This window comes from Panthera leo, chromosome A1, assembly GCF_018350215.1.
Source record: "Panthera leo isolate Ple1 chromosome A1, P.leo_Ple1_pat1.1, whole genome shotgun sequence".
Classification (NCBI taxonomy): Eukaryota; Metazoa; Chordata; class Mammalia; order Carnivora; family Felidae; genus Panthera; species Panthera leo.
Window position 1 is genome coordinate 145,557,371 of NC_056679.1, and position 16,503 is coordinate 145,573,873.

The 16,503-nt window shown below is 39.4% G+C and overlaps 1 protein-coding gene across 12 annotated transcripts in view; it reads left to right on the forward strand.

The window, feature by feature from the left end:
• Window positions 1-14,793, forward strand: part of ATG10 (autophagy related 10) — a 264,959-nt gene extending 250,166 nt beyond the window's left edge. For 3 of the 12 annotated variants that reach the window (XM_042942673.1, XM_042942671.1, XM_042942675.1), the window contains 2 exons: window positions 1,412-1,509; window positions 2,166-4,984. In XM_042942673.1, the coding sequence (XP_042798607.1) occupies window positions 1,412-1,509; window positions 2,166-2,265 (198 nt within the window). In that variant the 3' untranslated portion in view covers window positions 2,266-4,984. The other 9 variants (XR_006203688.1, XM_042942643.1, XM_042942609.1 and 6 more) reach the window with 9 other exon arrangements.
• Window positions 14,794-16,503: the final 1,710 nt, after the last annotated feature.

A 16,503-nucleotide genomic window follows, 5' to 3' on the forward strand; every position in this document is an offset into this window, starting at 1 on the left:
TTTGACAAATGGGAAGACCTGGCACACTGAACCTACATTCCCACATGGCACAATTGGCTGGAGCAGAGTAGCAAGCCTAGCCTTGGCTGGGCACACTCTCCATTTCCCCACAGTCCCTGTCACCTGCTTGTGTATTTAACTGACCTCGCTCCTTCATGCTACCTGTGTGATCTTTGTAGGTATCTGTCCCAGTTTGCTTGGCCAGCTATAACAAAATACCACAGATTGGGTAGTTTACACACACGGAAATTTATTTTTTACAATTCTGAAGTCTGAGATCAGTATACCAGCCTGTTCTCATAAGGACGCTCTTTCGGGTCACACACTTCTTGTGTCCTCACATGGCAGAAGGGGGTGAACTAGCAATCAGGGGGCAGGATCTCTTTTATAAGGTCCAAATTCGCATTCCTGAGGGCTCTACCCTCATGACCTAATCACTTCCTAAAGGCCCAACCTCCTGTAATACCTTCACACCGGGCCTTAGGATTTCAACATATGAATATGGGGAGATGCAAACATTCAGACCATAGCAATATTTGAGTTTGCAGTCTTTGGCGTAGTTGTGAATCTACAATGTAAACGATCAATAAATTTATTGTTAATAATTGTTTTTGCATTGGCACAATTTGTGCGTGGATCACTCACTACATAGAAATCTCCTAGGGCTCCCCATTGTTGGCCAAATTATGTCCACATCGCTATACTGGCAGCGGTCTGACCCGTATCTTGGATCCAGTCATTCTCCTATGAAGGCAGTGGCGTTGCATCAAGTGAGTTTTGATTTACAGAAATGGCCCAATAAGCTTGGGAGAGACAGAAGGATAGAAACAGATAAACAGAGGAAACTCAGAAAGAGACAGACAGAAGTACAACAATTTAAATAATGCAAACCATTCTCCTGCTTCCTCTCCCCTCCCCTACCATTCTACCCACTGAACATGTGCCTGTTGGCACCGCAGTGATGCTTGAAACAATCAACACATTGGCAAAGTTTATGTAAAAAAAAAAAAAAAAAAAGTGTGAAAGATTTTGGTTCCCTTACAATGAGGCGAATGAAATACATTGTTCACGTGGTCAGGCTACTGGGCTTCACAGACAGCCTTGAGGAAAAACCAGAGAATAATTACAGGCCATAGAGTAACATTAGTTGACAAAGAGAGGAAACTGATAAAATTTGTCTACAGTTGGTATTGTGTAAACAAAACTGTGTACCCTTCTATACTTTATCAATTCATAACTTCTTCTCATGTGTGGATTATGAATTATATTTCAAAAACTGAAATTGATCTGTATCTTAATTTAGTAACTTGGAATTTAAAGGAAACTTTTATTTTAACAAACCAGATTGTGCGTTTTAACTTTTTCAAAGTAACTCACACTGGCAATCCTGGACCAACTCTGATTCCTACAGGAGCATCCAATACTTGGGCAGCCTTTTTTTGTACTTCATCCCTGCAAGACGGATGAATTCATGACTCCTGTGTTAAAGAATTCTCAAAAAATCAATAGGTAAGAAACACCATCAAGATACATTGGCTTTTACTCTTATTTTAAAAGTGTAAATCTTTTTATGTGACTCTAAAAGCCAAGCTAAAAAAGAAATATTTTTTGTAATAATAATAATGGCTAATGTTTATTGATTTTTACTGTGTGCTAGGCACTGTTCTAAGTATTTTAGATATATTAAGACATTGGATTTTTATAACACCCCATGAGCTAATTTCCATTATTTTACCCAGTTTACAGAAGAGGAAGCTAAAGCACAGAGGAATTAAATGACTTGGCCAAGTTCACACTGCTAGTTAGATGGTAGAATTGGGATTTGAACCCATGCATTTGTGCCTCAGAGCCATGCTCTTAACCACTGCACTATGCAACCTTAGCAAATGCTGTAAATTTTAAGTGTAAAATTGGAATCATCAAGGGGAGTCAGGAGTCCCAGTGCCTTGACTCCCCTTTTAACTACCTTACTGGGGATCCTCAGTCCCTTTGGACCTCAAGTTCCTGTCAAGTAATGGAGCTGATATTTGGAAATGCTAGAATTCCACATGGTGGGCACATATCTTTGAAGACAGCTCATCTCTTCTGTTGGTAACTGATTTTCTACCTCTCACCCAACTACAATGGAAACATGAGAGTTTCCTGTTTTTTCACTTGTTTCCTAGGAGTGTCAACTACATCACATCTTGGCTGAGCGTTGTAGGGCCAGTTGTTGGGCTAAATCTACCTCTGAGTTATGCCAGAGCAGCTTCTGAGGATGAATGAAATGTCCATCAACAAGGTAAAAAGGAAAGCCCGCATTGAGTGGTTTGCTATGACAAAGACGCTGTTATCTCTGTTACACTTAGGGTCTTCACTGGCCCCATCAAATGTTAAGTCTTCTTTCATCTTTAATAGGCTGAACATGGACTGTTTGTTTAGGTTTTTAGTCAGGCAGGGCCCCATCGTTTAGGAAGCATTGGACTTTGCTACAATAACACTCACCCAAACACAGGAGTGGATGGCTTTATTTCAGAATTGTAATAATTCTTTGTTGCTCAGTTAACTTTCTTTTATTCTCTTGAATTTTGTTTTGTTTTTGTTCTTAACTTTCTTCTGTTGGGCCAAAGAACTTAGGAAATTGTAGCATGAGGGACACCAAAAGTATACTTGGCCAGCCCCGGTTTTAATAGGACAAATACCATGCAACATTTCGACTCACCAAGACTTTGACATGGATTATTTTTTCTATTGGAAGCAAATGTCTGTAGTAACTGATATACTGTATACCTAATCTGGAAGAATTTTTGGTTTGGATTTGCTTGTTTTGTTTTTCATTTTAACTTGCCCAGGGGTTGAAACTAAGACAAAATGTAATTGTCTCTTTAGACAGCCTAGATCGGTGTCTATCAATGAGGAATGTACTTTAGAATCACCTGTGGATCTTTTATGACTATGAATGCTTGGGGCTATCTTCTGAAACAGCCTCACTGGGGTGGTTCTGACCCACCTGCTTCTGGAGAACCTCTGATCTGGACGTACCTTTAGTGTGGCATTTATTTGTATTGTTTTGGTCTCCCAATAGGCCTTTTCCAGTTCTGTATGAGCTCCAGCAAGCCTGACTTACTTCCTACCATTTGTCTGGACTTTGCTCCAGGCCTCCTGGTTGTTAAGAACGTCTAGGAGACATTTGTTCACGAGACAGCCCACTTGGAGGAAGCCATGGGGTGACGGGGTTATCTACTGGCCGATCACAGTAGACTGTGCCTGCACTTTTAGTCTGTAGGTTCGAGGCTGAGCTCTCACACCGGGAGTGGAAGTAGAGAATGGGTTAATTCAAACTGCTAGAAAAGCTAAAAGTAAATTTTAAAATGCTGAGCTGCACATATTCATGCTGGGATGAGAGCCTGCTTACATGCTTGCTGGGCATTTTGGTATTTACCACTTAACATCTTTTCAACTTCTGCAGGGATTTTCATCACCCACCACCCCCCCCCCCCCCCATCCACTCTCCCTAATGTAAACACAGATTTCTCGGCAAGTCATTTCTCAGACCATGTCATTTCTGGGGTAAAAAAACTAAATAAATTATAATAATGTGTCATCTGGATGATGTACTCGTTTGGAAATATTAGTTATCCTTTGCTATCAGATTCTGAGGGATAGTATCAATCACATAGGGACAATGTTTTTGTTGGTGTCAGTGTTGTTTTCAAGTTAATTTTTTTTGGTCTGCTTGATGAAGACCTTAAAATTCATCAGTGGCAGAAAATAATTCTGAAAAGCTCTTGTAGGTTGTAGAGACCACTCCCCCCAGATAGATATCTCTGCTCAGGCAGCTCCATTTCTTTTCAGAATAGTTTTTGCTTTAAAAAAACTTAATTTTTGATTGATAAAAATTTCCATTTTTAAGAATGCAGCTACATAACAGACTGTTATCCCAACAGTTATAAAACATTAGAAAATATTTTGTTTTGTCAAAGTAACAGCTCTTTCTCTGCAATATGAGGATTTTTCCTCCGGGTTTCTTCTCCAGTTAATATAATGCAAAACCCCTTCAATCAGAAATAGTGCTGGTTAAAGCTACCAAACAGTATCCTAAACTGCTTTTGTGTAGCCTTGGAACAGTTACTTCACCTCCTTGGTCCTCAGCTATGTGATTTGTGAGACCGACTGTAATTCTTGGTCTGTGAAATAGAAGTGTTGAATTCTAGACTGTGAGGTTGGTGAGCTGCCAGCTGTGTGACTTGGGCTAAATTTCCTAATCTCCTTTAGGGTTTTGCCATTTCTATTTTTAAAAAACCCATTAACATCCATCCTACTCACCTACCAAGAGCAGGAAGGAGATCAAAATGCTAAGTCAACCTGAATGTGCTTCATAACCAACACAAGAGTAAGGGTGCCACAAGAGTAAGGGTGATCTGGGATAATTAGCCCCAGCTCCTATCCAGTGTCAGCATACATTCTCCCTCCCTCCCTCCCACCTTGTTTCCCAACACAGATGGGCCCCACCCCCCCATCAAGCAAGTCATCTCCACCCACATCCTTATCTGAGTGTTGTTCTTGCTGGTTCCCACCTGGAAATGCTTCCTTCTCCATCTCTCTACTCAATTCTCAACCTAATCTATATAATTCACTCTTACAAAGCCATCTCTGACCACCGTAGCTCCCACTGGTCAACCTCTCACTTCATTACTCACTGCACTTAGTCATAGTAGCATTTAATTTGCTCCCTTTCACTCTGATCGCCTCCTTAATGATGGATAATAAAATAACTTACCCACTTTCTTTGGTATGTTATAAGGTAGCATGCACATGAGAGTTGTTGTCTGCCCTTTGTAAGTGATCCAGGGAAGGCTCTCAGTCTGGGGATTGGGCCAGCAGCTGTGTTGATCATTTGATACTATGGCCTACAGACTGGGGGATAAAAAACCCAAACTAACCATCTTCCTAACACAGATGTATTAAAATAAAGATGTATTAAAGTAAAGGAAGTTAAAACTGAGTTTTTGCGTCCATTTTTCCTGAGATACGTATAGTTTTTATTCATACTCTTAAGATATTAGAAAATGGAGATCTGCATTGTCAGAACCAGCTCTTACATAATTCAAACAGCTGATATTCCAGTGAGTTGGGTTTTTTAAGGATTAAAATGTGAGAATAAGAATATGCAACTGTTCAGTCCAGCAGATACCAACTGAGTTTCTCTTGTGTACTTAGCCCGGTGTTAGTGGCCAGGGATGACAAACAGAAAGACATAACCCTGGCTCATAACAATGCCACAGTCCAGTGAAAAACACAGACAAGAAAAAGACTCAGGGACAGTAGGACGTGTGCTGTGGCAAAGGTGTGGAAAGCCAGCGCCCGGGAAGGTTTGCAGAAGAGGAATGTGAGTGGAGCTGCGAAAAATCTAAGATTTAGCCAGGTCAAGAATGGAGGAAAGACCTTGAAGATGCATGGGGAACTGGCAAAGAGTGAGGCTGGCTCAAAGGACTGGGGCCAGGTCTGGAGGAGATTTATTGCCACACTGAGAATTTGTATCTGGCCTAAAAAACAGAAAGAACCACTGAGGGAATGCAAGTAGAAGAGTTGAAATGATCACTCTTGCATTTTGCAAAGATCCTGTATTTTTTAAATGATGATTGTGTATAACTAGTCACACATCTACTTTGTCAGTTTTTATCACAAGCAGGTACTGGCCCACAGGCTCTAGAAGGTAGGAGTGCATGAAGGGCTGGGGGTATGCCAAGGATATTTTTCAGTTTTTACCCAGGACCTTCCAAAACCAAACCTGCCAGTGCCTGGAATGCCTGTTTCCTGGCTGTGTTACCTGGGGCAAGTCACTGCACCTCTCTGAGCCTCTCTTTCCTAATGTATTAAATGGAAGGACGTGTATTAGATCACTAGTTATTAGTTTATGACTAGTATATATGTATATTTTTTATGAAATAGAATATGTCTGGGAAACATTCCCTGTGTTATCTTCTTTACTCTCATGCTACTACACTCACCACACTTCTGATTCTAGATGTGTAAGTTTTTCACACATCAAATGATCCTGCAGTAGCAACTGGTGTCCTGCAATTCAGTTCAGTTCTGATACCATCTGCCTGGAATTAGCACCACAAGACCTCCCCATGTAAGACCCCAGGTTGTCACAAGTCCCAGGTTGTCACCTGTATTTCTGACTGACCAACTATAAACCAAGGTTGCCATGACCTCCTCCTTGGGTTCAGTAATTTGTTAGAATGGCTCATAACATTTAGGGAAACACTTACGTGTACCGGTTGATTATGTAACAAAGGATATGATACAGAATACAGATGAACAGCCAGATGAAGAGCTACGTAGGGCAAGGCCTGGAGAGTCCCAGGTGCAGGAGCTTCTATCCACCTGGAAGCTCTCTCAAACTCGTACTTTTGGGATTTGATGGAAATGTCATCATGAAGGCATGAATGATCACTAACTCTACTTCTAGCCCTTCCCCTCTTCCCAGAGGATGGAGAACAGGTCTGAAAGCCCCAAGCTTCGAATCAGACCTTGGTCTTTCTGGTGACCAGCCCCCACCCTGAAGCTGTTCAAGAGCCCACCAAGAGTCAGCTCCTTATATCAAAAGATACTCCTATCACCCAGGAAATTCCAAGGGATTTAGGAAGTCAGTGTCGGGAGCCAGAATCAAAGACCAAGTATTAGAAGAAATGCTCCTCATGTTCTCATCGCTTAAGAAATCACAAGGGTTTAGGAGCTCTGTGCCAGAACTGGGGGCAGATATATAAGTAAATATATATATTTAAATATTTATATATTCTATTATTTTACAAATATATGGAAAAAATAGGTTGCACATGGTAAGGATATTACTGTTTGGTGAAACTTTGGCTTCAGCTATATATACATATAATCTGTTTATATGGGTGTGTATTTCTGCGCCTGCATGGAAATATATTTCTAACTCCAGAAAACAGAGATTTGAAAACTAATGGACAAATAAGCTCCCTTCCAATTCTAAGACCCTCTGATTCCCCCCTTATACTGCTGACCAGTAAGTTGCTGAAGGTTGTTCCAGAAGGATATAGGCAGTACTTAACTACTATTGTGTCCATGGAACTGAGCTATTTAAATATGCACATACGTCCTTTTATAGGGCTTGTCTGTAAAAGTGCTTTCACATTTTTATTCTTAAATTTTGTAGTGTTCTTTCAAGCAGTACTGCAGTGTATAAAGCCTTTGCTTTTAACTTTTGTGTTGTCAATAGCGGCACCTAGTGGTAAAAGAGCCCCTATTGCAAGTATCCTGTATTCTAAGCTGTTAAAACTGAAAGTGATTTTACAGATCACCAAGTCCCATTTTATAAATTATAAAAAACAAACTGGAAACTCACATTTTTTTCCTACCCTGAAATATACTTTACATAAGAATAAATAAATCCTATGTCTGACTTATGATTTCTTGCGTTACTTTGATGCTTTAAAAATTTTTTTTTTTTTATGTTTATTTATTTTTGAGAGAGATAGAGACAGAATGCAAGTGGGTTGGGGCAGAGAGAGAGGGAGACACAGAATCTGAAGCAGGCTCCAGGCTCTGAGCTGTCAGCACAGAGGCTGACGCGGGGCTGGAACTCATGAACTGTGAGATCATGACCTGAGCCAAAGCTGGATGCTCAACCGACTGAGCCACCCAGGTGCCCCAATGCTGTTTTTTTTTTTTTTTTTTAAGTTTATTTATTTATTTTGAGAGAGTCAGAGACAGCACAAGTGGGGGAGGGGCAGAGAGAGAGAGACTCCTAAGCAGGCTCTACACTGCCAGTACAGACCCTGATGCAGGGCTCGGACTCAGGAAACCACAAGATCATGACCTCAGCTGAAACCAAGAGTCATACGGTTAACCAACTGAGCCACCCAGGTGCCCCTGAAGCTTTTCAGTACCCAGAAGTCAGTTACAACTAAGGCAGAAATCTAAGCATACTCTGATAGGTTAATGGGAATTCATAGTTCAGTATATCCACAGCCTTTGGTGCATTATTATTTACACATGCATGCCAGATTGGGGTTTAGCATGGTGCCTGACACATGATAATTACTCAATAAATCTTTGTGGAATATTTGTATATGTGGCCGAATACTGAGGGGGGAAGGCTCCCATGGTCTTTCTGCAGGCACGAGGACCTGGACCTGCTTTCCTCTTTTGGGAACTGCATCCCACTCTTTGCCTTGAGAAGACTTCTTCCCCTGACACCAGCAGCAGAGTAGGATGTGGTCTCCTCCATCCCTTTCTTCAGCAGATTCAAAGAGAGAGAATATCCAGGCCCTTACCTACTTACTAATAGGGAAATGGCTAAATCGAATGTGATGCTGGATAGCAGTTAAGGGGAATGAATTGAATCTCCATCCAATCTCAAAATAGGCAGTTCTCATAAATAGATTGTTGAGTTAAAACAGAAAGCAAAAACTAGATGATAAATATGCAAGCAACTTAACACAACTTATAAAAAATATATACCAATACCACATATTCTTTATAGTACATATACAGTATATGTATGTAAAACCATTAAAAATGATCTAGGACACACACCAAACTTGTAAGAATGGTTACCTCAAACTGGAGAGTGGGAACTTGGATTGGAAGAAATCAAAGACTGGCTCTTTTTGTAATGCTATACTTACCTAGCCTTAGCCTATAAAACTAAAATCCATTTTTATTTATTTATTTTTAATTTTTTTAATGTTTATTTATTTTTCAGAGAGAGAGAGACAGAGATAGAGACAGAATGCAAGTGGGGGAGGAGCAGAAAGAAAGGGAAACACAGAATCTGAAGCAGGCTCCAGGCTCTGAGCTGTCAGCACAGAGCCCAACATGGGGCTTGAACTCACAGACCACAGGATCATGACCTGAGCCAAAGTCAGGCACTTAACCGACTGAACCACCCAGGCACCCCTAAAATTCATTTTTGGAAAAGATTTTTGTCCTAATAAATAACTTGGAAGCCACAGAAACATTTGAAGGCGAACATTTCAAATGTGCTTAAGTGGGAATCACCCATGGATAACTGCAATTAAAATTTTGCTGCATTTCCTCATACTAGTTTGGACATATTTAATTAGGATCATTCCATATATAATTTTACATTCTTATTTTTCCCATATAACATTATATTGACAGCATTATCCCATGTCATTTGATATTCTTTGAAAAATCAACTTACAATGACTAGTATATCTTCTGTATCAAAATGTACCAAATAATTCTATTGGACGTTTAGGTTGTTTCTAATTCTTCTCTGTTTATTTAACATACATCCATTAAGCACATACTTCCTGCGTGGACCTGTGCTAGGGATATAGTGGTCAGTAAGGTAGACAAAGCCCCTCCCTCGGAGATCTAATGCAGTAAGAAATGTGTGCAGAAGCAGTTGCTTTAGGTTATACTGTTACTAAGGGAATGACCAGATCAAAGGATATGAAATGTCTTAAGACTTTTGATTCACGTCCCTAAATTGTTCACTACTAAGGCTATTATGATTTACATTCCCAGCAGTAGTCTGTGCTTTACTTTCCCTAAAATCTTTGAAAATAATTTTATTTTACTTTGCTTTTATTACTGAGCTGACCCTTTTTTTCTTTATGTCTTGCTAAATTTTGCATAGATTCTCAGCTTACTTCTTCCTAGTAGGCTATGCATTTCTCAATGTTGCTAGAGTTAGTTTTCCAGCTTTTTTATTGTCCATTTAATTGCCCCAAATCTCTGTTTTGCTTCCATCAGAGCTGACTGTCCATATACTGGTTCTAATAAAACCAGAAAGCTGGAGTTAAACAATTAGGATATATATATATATATATATATATATATATATATATATATATTTTATATGAAATTTATTGTCAAAATGGTTTCCATATAACACCCAGTGCTCATCCCAAAAGATGCCCTCTTCAATACCCATCACCCACCCTCCCCTCCCTCCCACCCCCCATCAACCCTCAGTTTGTTCTCAGTTTTTAAGAGTCTCTTATGCTTTGACTCTCTCCCACTCTAACCTCTTTTTTTTTTTTTCCTTCTCCGCCCCCATGGGTTTCTGTTAAGTTTCTCAGGATCCACATAAGAGTGAAAACATATGGCATCTGTCTTTCTCTGTATGGCTTATTTCACTTAGCATCACACTCTCCAGTTCCATCCATGTTGCTACAAAGGGCCATATTTCGTTCTTTCTCATTGCCATGTAGTACTCCATTGTGTATATAAACCACAATTTCTTTATCCATTCATCAGTTGATGGACATTTAGGCTTTTTCCATAATTTGGCTATTGTTGAGAGTGCTGCTATAAACATTGGGGTACAAGTGCCCCTATGCATCAGCATTCCTGTATCCCTTGGGTAAATTCCAAGCAGTGCTACCGCTGGGTCATAGGGCAGGTCTATGTTTAATTTTTTGAGGAACCTCCACACTGTTTTCCAGAGTGGCTGCACCAGTTTGCATTCCCACCAACAGTGCAAGAGGGTTCCCATTTCTCCACATCCTCACCAGCATTTATAGTCTCCTGATTTGTTCATTTTAGCCACTCTGACTGGCGTGAGGTGATATCTGAGTGTGTTTTTGATTTGTATTTCCCTGATGAGGAGCGACATTGAGCATCTTTTCATGTGCCTGTTGGCCATCCGGATGTCTTCTTTAGAGAAGTGTCTATTCATGTTTTCTGCCCATTTCTTCATTGGATTATTTGTTTTTCAGGTGTGGAGTTTGGTGAGCTCTTTATAGATTTTGGATACTAGCCCTTCATCTGATATGTCATTTGCAAATATCTTTTCCCATTCCGTTGGTTGCCTTTTAGTTTTGTTGATTGTTTCCTTTGCTGTGCAGAAGCTGCAAAAAATATATATATAATAAACCCTCACATACTTATAGAGCAGAATCAGTAATTACCAAGATTTTTGCCATATTTGCTTCATCTAACCTTTTTTAAACTTTATATTTGCTCAAATAGTTTAAATAAAATTATAGATATTATGTCATTTGTTTTTACAGGTGCATACTGAACATTTTTTATTTGATCTATTCTATCAAGTTTTACTGCAGTCTTACATGTTATAACACCTTTGGGTTCTTATCCTCTGCTTTTACTCCTGAGGTGAGGCTTTGCACCCTTTTTCTGATTATGCCTTTGCCAGTGATATTGGAGAACTTTTCTCTAAAATGGCCCATTGTTCCATGAGGTCAGCTGGTACCATCAAGGCAGAAGGTGAAATGTAAATTTTGTAATTTCTGCAGACTGGACAATCCATCCACAGATCCTCACCACATTGGAGACATTTCATCAATGATACCAAACCATAGACAACTTCTTGTGACTGTTCTCAACTGTGATTAAAATGGACAATTTTGTAATATGTGACAAAATCTATTCATTATTATACAGATTTAATAGCTGGTTTCTTGTGAAGGAACCCCTTTAAAAGTCTGAAGAATGTGCAGAACCCATTTTCAGAAAAATGTGTGTGTGTGTGTGTGTTTGCATATACACACCCACATAAATCACACCCACCCCTAATATATATCAGAAAATTCTGCACACAGTTGCAGGAGATTCCTAGACTCTCTAAAATCTATGAGACAAATCCTAGATCAAGACACTTGATCAATAAATTGCATTCACAATGGCTTCCGTATTATGTCCTGATCAAGAAAAAGAGGAGTATAGTGACAGAAAAAAAAAAAACAAAAACTACTTAATTATAAATAAGAAAATGTATAAAATACAGAAGGAACAAGATCAACTATTGTATATGGAATTAAGAGTTTTGGGTAAAAAAATGGAACTTATGGAGAACCTAAAGAAGGGAAAAGGGTCTTACTACCTGCAAATACACACAAAACAGAGCATCAAACTATATAGAAAAAATATAAAGACATAATTAAGATTGGATAAATTCACAAAACTAATGGGGAAAAAAGTGATATGACAAAACCACCTATTTCCTATCACTGTTTCCAAAGCAAGTGTTAATAGACAAAACATGTTTCAGCAAGTAGTGTTTCTCTCAACTGTTCTCAGCTGTGATTAAAATGCAATATTACTTAACATGTGGCTTACTTTGCCCACTATTGTACAGATTTAAACATTAGCTGACTGATTAAAAGTGGTAAGGAAGCATAATATATTCATAGCATCTAAACTTACTTGAAAATTTGGGTATGTTCAATATGTCCTACACTTTTAATCCAGACACGTAACTTGACCCCTTGTTTTGTTTCTAATTAACCATAGCAAAAGAGATTTTAGAAAACCAGACTTTAAAAAACAAAACAAAACAACAAAAAACCTCGTAACCATCAGTAGAGAACAGAATTCATGTCAATATTATCACAAAGAACCAAGCAGATCCTTGGTAGACATGTGGAAAGTACTTTTCTGACTGGAAGATCTGAAAGAGTGATATGGGGCCATCATTTCCTCCTCCCTTCTGAGGGAGCAGCACTCCTTAGCACTAGAATTACTGTTCAAAGCTTCAGGTTGTCTGGGAAGCCGAATGTGTTAAAAGGAAGGGATTCTGATGGTGCTCATCATGTGTGGCTAAAGTTTCAAGGTTCTGTGTGCGAGGGGTCCCCTCATTTTTGAAGTTACACACCACACATGAAAGGCTTGAATGACAACCTGAATGAGGTGGCCACTGGGTGTGTGCATATTTGGAAATGTTGGTTATCTGTGGTCATGTGTCCCTTCAAATGTGTCACTCTAAAAATGACTTTCTCCTAATGAGACATAAAATCATGCGGCTTTAATGTTTTAATGCTTTGGTCTAGAACTCCTGTGGTCATATTATCATGACAATAAGCTTTAGAAATCCACTCATCTTTCTTACATACTAACAAACATAACATCACTTAACCAAATAATATGGACAGTGCTAGAAAGTAAGAATGCTTAGTACAACCTGCTAAGACAATCCCTCAACTGTAATATCATAAGAAATGTGAGTTGAAACTAGAATGATCCATTGAAACAGATTTTATCGGTTAAAATAAAGATTATACAAGCTGCCGTTAGTGAAAATTTTATCATAATATGTAATTTATGATGTCAGTCTCTTTTCTTGACTGTGCAAAGCTAATAAAGAAACGTTAGCTACTGGGACAACCTTGAAACAGACTGCAGGAGCGTTATCTACAGCATGACTGTTATGACCAAATCCTGCCACCAGACATGTTCCTAGAATGAAACAAAGGGAATTCATACATTTTGTAATAGGACTGCTTGTTTCATCACTTTTGAGATTAGAAAGTTCTTTATATACTTTAGATACAAGTCTTTTGTTGGGTATATGATTTGCAAATATTTTTGGCTTGTCTCTGATATGTATTTTCATCCTTTTTTTTTCTTCTCTTTTTTTGGAGAGGGAGGGAGAGGGGGAGTGGGGGAGGGACAGACAATGGAGAAGGAGAGAGAGAATCTAAGGTAGGCTCCATGCCCAATGCAGAGTCCAACACAGGGCTCGATCTCATGACCGCAAGATCATGACCTAAGCCAAAATCAAGAGTTGGACATTTAACTAAGCCACCAAGGCGCCCCTGTGTTTCCATATTTCCACCCTCTTAACAAGATCTTTCGCAGAATAAAATTTTTAATTTTGAAAAAGGCCAGTGTATTATTTTTTTTTGGTGGAATGTACTTTTGATGTATTGTCTAAGAGCTCTTCACCTAACTGTAAGTCATTAAGGCTTTTCTTCTACAAGTTTTAGTTTTATATTTTACATTCATATTTTGCACTCATATATATGACCCATTTTGAATTAATTTCTGTATAAGGTGTGCAATTTAAGTTGAGGTCTGTTCTTTTTTGCAAATTAAAGTCTATATTGTATACTGTAAAAACTAGCCTTCCTCCATTGAATTGCTTTTGTATCTGTGTCAAAAATCAGTTTGTCTTACTTGTGTCTTTCAATGGATTCTATTTTAGTGATCTGTGTCTACCTCTTCTGTAATACCACACCCTCTTCATTACTGCAGCTATAAACTAAATCTTAAAACTAAGTTTTGTGATTCCTCCACCCTTTATTTCAGTATTTCAGTATTGTTTTAGCTATTCTAGTTCCTTTACCTTTTCATATAAATTTTAGAATTAGCTTTTCTATTTCTACAGGAAAAAAATCTGCTGGGATTTTGCTTAAGTTTTGCACCCAAGGTGAGTGCTTTGTTTCTCTCACCCTACAGCTTACACATGCGGCACAGACCAGGCACACACTTCATGCTGGATTGAAGAAGGGGCAGTGTGGGTCACAAGGTGGTGAGGGATGGGTGAGAGAAATACACAGGAGGCAGAAGGAGCCGTTAAGAAGGAAGCAGATCAAACACTTGGGGTTTGAGGTATATGAGGTGGATTTGTGTCTGTCAGTCATTTAGCTATTGAACAGGCATCCCTGGTGCACCCAGCAGACAAGAGTGAGCCACTGTCACAGAATGTCTTAACTCCCAGGTGTCTTCTCTATAGACTTGGCCGAGGTCTCAACATGGCAGAAAAAAGGACACACTGCAGAGGGGTGGGTAGGTGTCAGTGCCACCCGCCTTCTCACCTTCCCCAAGCCTCCTCCCTCCTGCACTGCCAGGCAGCACCTCCCAGCTCCCTACACTGCACCTGACCACAGGGATGAGATCTTGTGGCCCTTGGTGGCTTCTTGTGGTTCAGGCCGGGTAGACAAGACCCAGAGATCTCCCTGGTTGGGCCAGTATGTCAACTGGAAAGCATCTGGTCAGCCTTTGAGAATGACTTAGTGGATACCTATGCAACTACACACATTAGTAAACCCTGAAATAGAAATCAAGGATAGCCCATCTTGTCTTATTACCATATATAAATGTATCAAATTAATATGTGTACTTATTAAATTTACACAATTTAAATGTCAGACTTTGTGTTTCAGTAAAAAAAAAAAAAAAAGCCACTCCCCATTCTTGTGGAAAGACAAATCACACAATCATTTGTGACAAGCATAAACACAAGTGTGATGTGTGATGTATTTGGGAATCAATGAGGTCTGAGGTGGGAGAAGCAGCAGGTGGAATGTGAGGGGTCTCCTGAAACTGCCTGGGAAATTCAAGTTTGAGCAAGGCAGAGTTCATTGCTGCTGGAGGAGGAAAGGACCAGACAAAACACCGATCTGCTATACTGTGGAAAGGACCATGGTTTTGGTCTTATGGGAAATTGAAAGCCAAAGAATTTTCATTTTCCAAGATCCTAAACATAACCTAACACTAGGCTATATTCAAAGAGCAAATTAATTCACATTTACTAATGCTGCCAACAGCAGTTCCTCCGATAAAATTTGAGAAAGCTAATAAGCTTCATTTTAGACAGGAGATTTTATTTTTCTCCTATGGAAATTTTGAAACAAGAGTTAAGGACACTACCAAGAAACAAACTTTTGAGAGAAAAGAGCGAGCGCACGAGAAGGGACAGAGAGGGAGATACAGAATCCGAATCAGGCTCCAGGCTGAGCTGTCAGCAGAGTCTGACCTGGGGCTCAAACCATAAACTGTGAGATCCATGACCTGAGCTGAAGTTGGCTGCTTAACAGACTGCGCCATGCTGCAAGAAAAAAACTCAAAAAACTCTTAACTACTGAAAACAAACTAATGGTTACCACAGGCAGTAGGGGGTAGAATAGGTGAAGTGATAGGGATTAAGGAGTCCATTTGTGAGGAGCACCAGGTAATGTATGGAAGTGTTGAATCATTAGACTGTACACCTGAAATTAAGAGAACACTGTATGTTAACTATACCGGAATAAAAATCCGAAAGAATGGACAAAAAAATCCCATGTACCCAATACCCAATCTCAATTATCAAGCTACATTCCTTCTAGATCATTTCTAACTGATCACTTCTACTTTGTACCATGAAATAAACCTCAAGGTCAAACTATCAGTTACTGACAGTCAGTACAAAGAACATTTAGGTTAATCATTCTATAGTTCAACATTCTTGCTTTTAAGTATTTTTCTTTTGATTTTTACAATCATTTTTAGAGAGAGAAAATCTTAAGCAGGCTCCATGCTCAGTGTGGAGGTTGATGCAATGTGGGGCTCGATCCCATGACCTGAGCTGAAATCAAGAGTCAGATGCTCAACTGAGCCACCCAGGAGCCCCAAACAAGTTTTTCTTCTATGTCTCAATTTGCCAGGCATACACTTCCACTCAATAATCTAGTGACTTTCTTGCTGTCATAAACAGAATTACAACATGGATTGCGAACCTTTAGATACTCAAACACCAGAGCAAGGAGCAACTTGAGGGCGTTTATCATACTGGGTCCCCAGGGAGATGGATCTCAGAAAGTACACTGCTAGGGTTTCCCGACATGATTCCTGCTTTAAGTGCAGTTAGTTTTTGAAGCCCTCTCTCTATACAGGAACTGAACATTTATTCCACAGAGAGTAGAAAAAACTATGAATCCCATTTACTGTAGAGAATCCTGAATTAATGGTATTCCCATTCTCCTTAAATGGAAAGGTATACACTGCATCTCTATA